This window comes from Halictus rubicundus, unplaced genomic scaffold, assembly GCF_050948215.1.
Source record: "Halictus rubicundus isolate RS-2024b unplaced genomic scaffold, iyHalRubi1_principal scaffold1170, whole genome shotgun sequence".
Lineage (NCBI taxonomy): Eukaryota > Metazoa > Arthropoda > Insecta > Hymenoptera > Halictidae > Halictus > Halictus rubicundus.
In genome coordinates this window covers 9,433-12,428 of record NW_027489711.1, presented here as the reverse complement: position 1 = coordinate 12,428, position 2,996 = coordinate 9,433, and the positions used below count along the sequence as shown (strand labels likewise).

The 2,996-nt window shown below is 38.8% G+C and overlaps 1 protein-coding gene across 1 annotated transcript; it reads left to right on the top strand.

Moving 5' to 3' along the window:
• The first annotated feature begins 398 nt into the window (after positions 1 to 398).
• Positions 399 to 2,646, top strand: LOC143364946 (uncharacterized). Its single transcript, XM_076804994.1, has 4 exons — positions 399 to 448; positions 490 to 927; positions 1,774 to 2,312; positions 2,469 to 2,646. The coding sequence occupies exons 1-4, from the start codon at positions 399 to 401 to the stop codon at positions 2,471 to 2,473; spliced, it is 1,032 nt and encodes a 343-aa protein (XP_076661109.1). The 3' UTR covers positions 2,474 to 2,646.
• Positions 2,647 to 2,996: the final 350 nt, after the last annotated feature.

Sequence of the window (2,996 nt, the reverse complement as noted above, 5' to 3'; positions counted from 1 at the left end):
ACAAATGGCTGAACTACTGAGAAAATGTCTTAAATTAATGACTCTCTGCGAAGAGCAACGGAAAGAAATCGACGAACTACGACATGGGGAAACTTCAGTACCACTAGAACCTGTAAACGTTAGAATCAGAGATGATGAAAGTGACAGCTCCTTTCGGTCAACGGACGAACAACGCGTTTTGCTCAGGAGAACGAAAGAATCAAGACAGGTTTATACAGTCAACAAACCCACGGGATCTGACCGAGGAATTACAAATCGAGGAAACATTACAATTGCTCTCCGAATGGGACAAAGCAGGTCAAGTCGAGTATTCCTCCTAGACACAGGAGCGAGAATAAATTTAATAAAAGCAGCAGCAGCAGTTGTTTTACCTACACGAGCGCGAATCAATCGTTTTTATGGAATTGATGATAGAGAAGTCGTCTCAACCAGAGAAGCTAAACTTACAGTAGGAAATCGTGAACATATTTTAGCAATAGTACCAGATAGTTTTCCTATAGAAGAAGACGGGTTACTCGGCATGCCGTTCCTTGAGGGGGAGGAAGCCAAGATAGATACCAAGCATAGGACGATAGAACTAACAGGTACTTTGCATAGGATCCTACATTTTAGTAAGGACTCGATTGAGGGTCGAGAAAAACGTTTAAAATTATTAGACGAAAATACACGGGTAGCCCATTTGACAGATCCGAAAGCTATTGAATTAGTCAGGAAGGTATCGCGAGAGTTTGAGGACATCCTTGCTTTGCCAGGCGACGCACTGCCTATGACAAAACTGACCGAGCATAGCATACCTGTCACAGATGAAGCCCCTATATATGTCAAGCAGTTCCAAGGATTGGCAGGATATTACCGGAGATTTATCCCAAATTTCTCGCAGTTAGCTAAACCAATGAATACGCTTCTGAGAAAGGACAGGAACTTCGAGTGGAAGCAACAACAAGAGGAATCTTTTCAACATCTGAAGACAGAACTTTGCGGAGATCGTGTACTCATGTACCCAGATTTTAAAAGACAATTCATTTTATCTACTGATGCATCCGGTGAAGCTTTAGGAGCGGTACTGGCACAAAAAGATGAGAGCGGAAAAGAAAAACCAATCAGCTTTGCAAGTCGGACCCTAAACGAAGCTGAGCAAAAATATTCAACCACGGATCGCGAAATGCTTGCCATGGTTTGGAGTGTAAAGCACTTCCGCCCCTACTCATATGGTCGAAAGTTCGTTATAATTACTGATCATCAGCCACTGAAATGGCTAAATAACATGAAAAACCCAACTGCCATGCAGACGCGATGGAGGATCATTTTAGAAGAGTATGATTACGAGATTCAATACAAAAAGGGATGTTTGAATTCTAACGCTGATGCACTTAGTAGAAATCCGGTAATTAATCAAACTTATCGTCTCCTACACGAACGTTTTAACCGCGATATTAACGAAAAATGGCGTATGTTATACAGTATAGGCATAACTTTACCTAATAGAAGTAAACATGTAAAACGTGGTTGGTTGAATCCCATTGGAGATTTAGCCAATGTATTATTCGGAACCCTTAGTCAAAAGGACGCCGAATATTACGATTCGGAACTTGATAAACTTTATACAGATAGTAAAAGTTTAGCCGTACACCTAGATAAAGAAACAACCATTGTAAAAGGCATTGTTAAAGACTTTTCCAATTATCGTGATAGAATTCAATCATTCATAAATGTAACCACTGAAGCAATCTATCAGGTTACAGATAAGATAGAACAGCGACAAATTCAACTCAGTACAGCAACTTTATTATCTGAACTTGTAACTGAATACGGGGAATTAACACACAAACTCAGAAGTTTAATCAACAATGGAATCCAAGGAAAATTGGACCCCACATTGCTAAATTCAGTAGACTTAGTAACAATTCTAAAAAGCATTGAATCCAAATTTGGAGCTGAAAGGATGCTATTTCCTGCCACGAAAGAATCAGCCTTCCTATATCAACGAGTCATCGAAGTTAATACTTTTGTCTTACATGATACACAACTTTGCTTTGAAATGAAAATTCCAATTCTTGAACCAGAACAATATAACCTTTATCAACTAGTACCAATCCCCCTTATTCGGGACAAACTAATGTATGTAGTTAGCATAACTGTTCGATATATACTACTAGACAGCACAACTAAATACTACAGCCCTGTCGAGTCTATGGATATTCACAAATGTAAAATCTTCGAGAAAATCCGAATTTGTGAAAGAACGACTCCAGTTCTCACTTCATCATTTCAAGACCAATGTATAGCGCAAGCAATTCATATATTCCCAGAAAGTAGGAAATATCAAATATCCATCATCAAAATTCTAAATCCCATCTGGATACAACTTTACTCTAAACGTGTAAAGAAGAAGAAGATATTTTAATTCATCACATATCTTTAGGTATAACCGAAACCATCTGGACCACACTTAAAATTATCACCGTTAGTTTAATCCTACTAGCTCTATTATATGTATTATGCAAATTAAAAGTCTGGAAACTCATAAGTTTATGCTTCAAACCTTGCAATCAGTATGTAAACTGTTTCAATACAGGAGGTACCCACGTTTATAACGAAAATGTAACGACACCGTCACCTCAGTATTCTGTCAGGTTCACATCAAAACCTCAAAATGACCAAGCATTCACTGTCGATGAAGTTAGCGACGAACCCGTACCAATTTATGTAAAACCGTCAAAGCGTAAAACCGTACTCAAACCAATCTTGTAAAAAGAACATACCTTACCAAGGTATATTCTTTTAAAATAAGGAAGGGGATGTTATGCGAGACTACCGGACTTATCTATTCTCTATAGATAAGTCAGACAAATAGATGAGTCAGAACTCACGGGCTTTCTCATCTACTAGACTAAGGCAAAATTACTCACCGGTACAGAGATTTCATGTTAAAGTCCAACCCTGCGAAAACTCCGACCTCCACGTCATTCCCTATCTCTAAGGGCTAGTGTCATCCA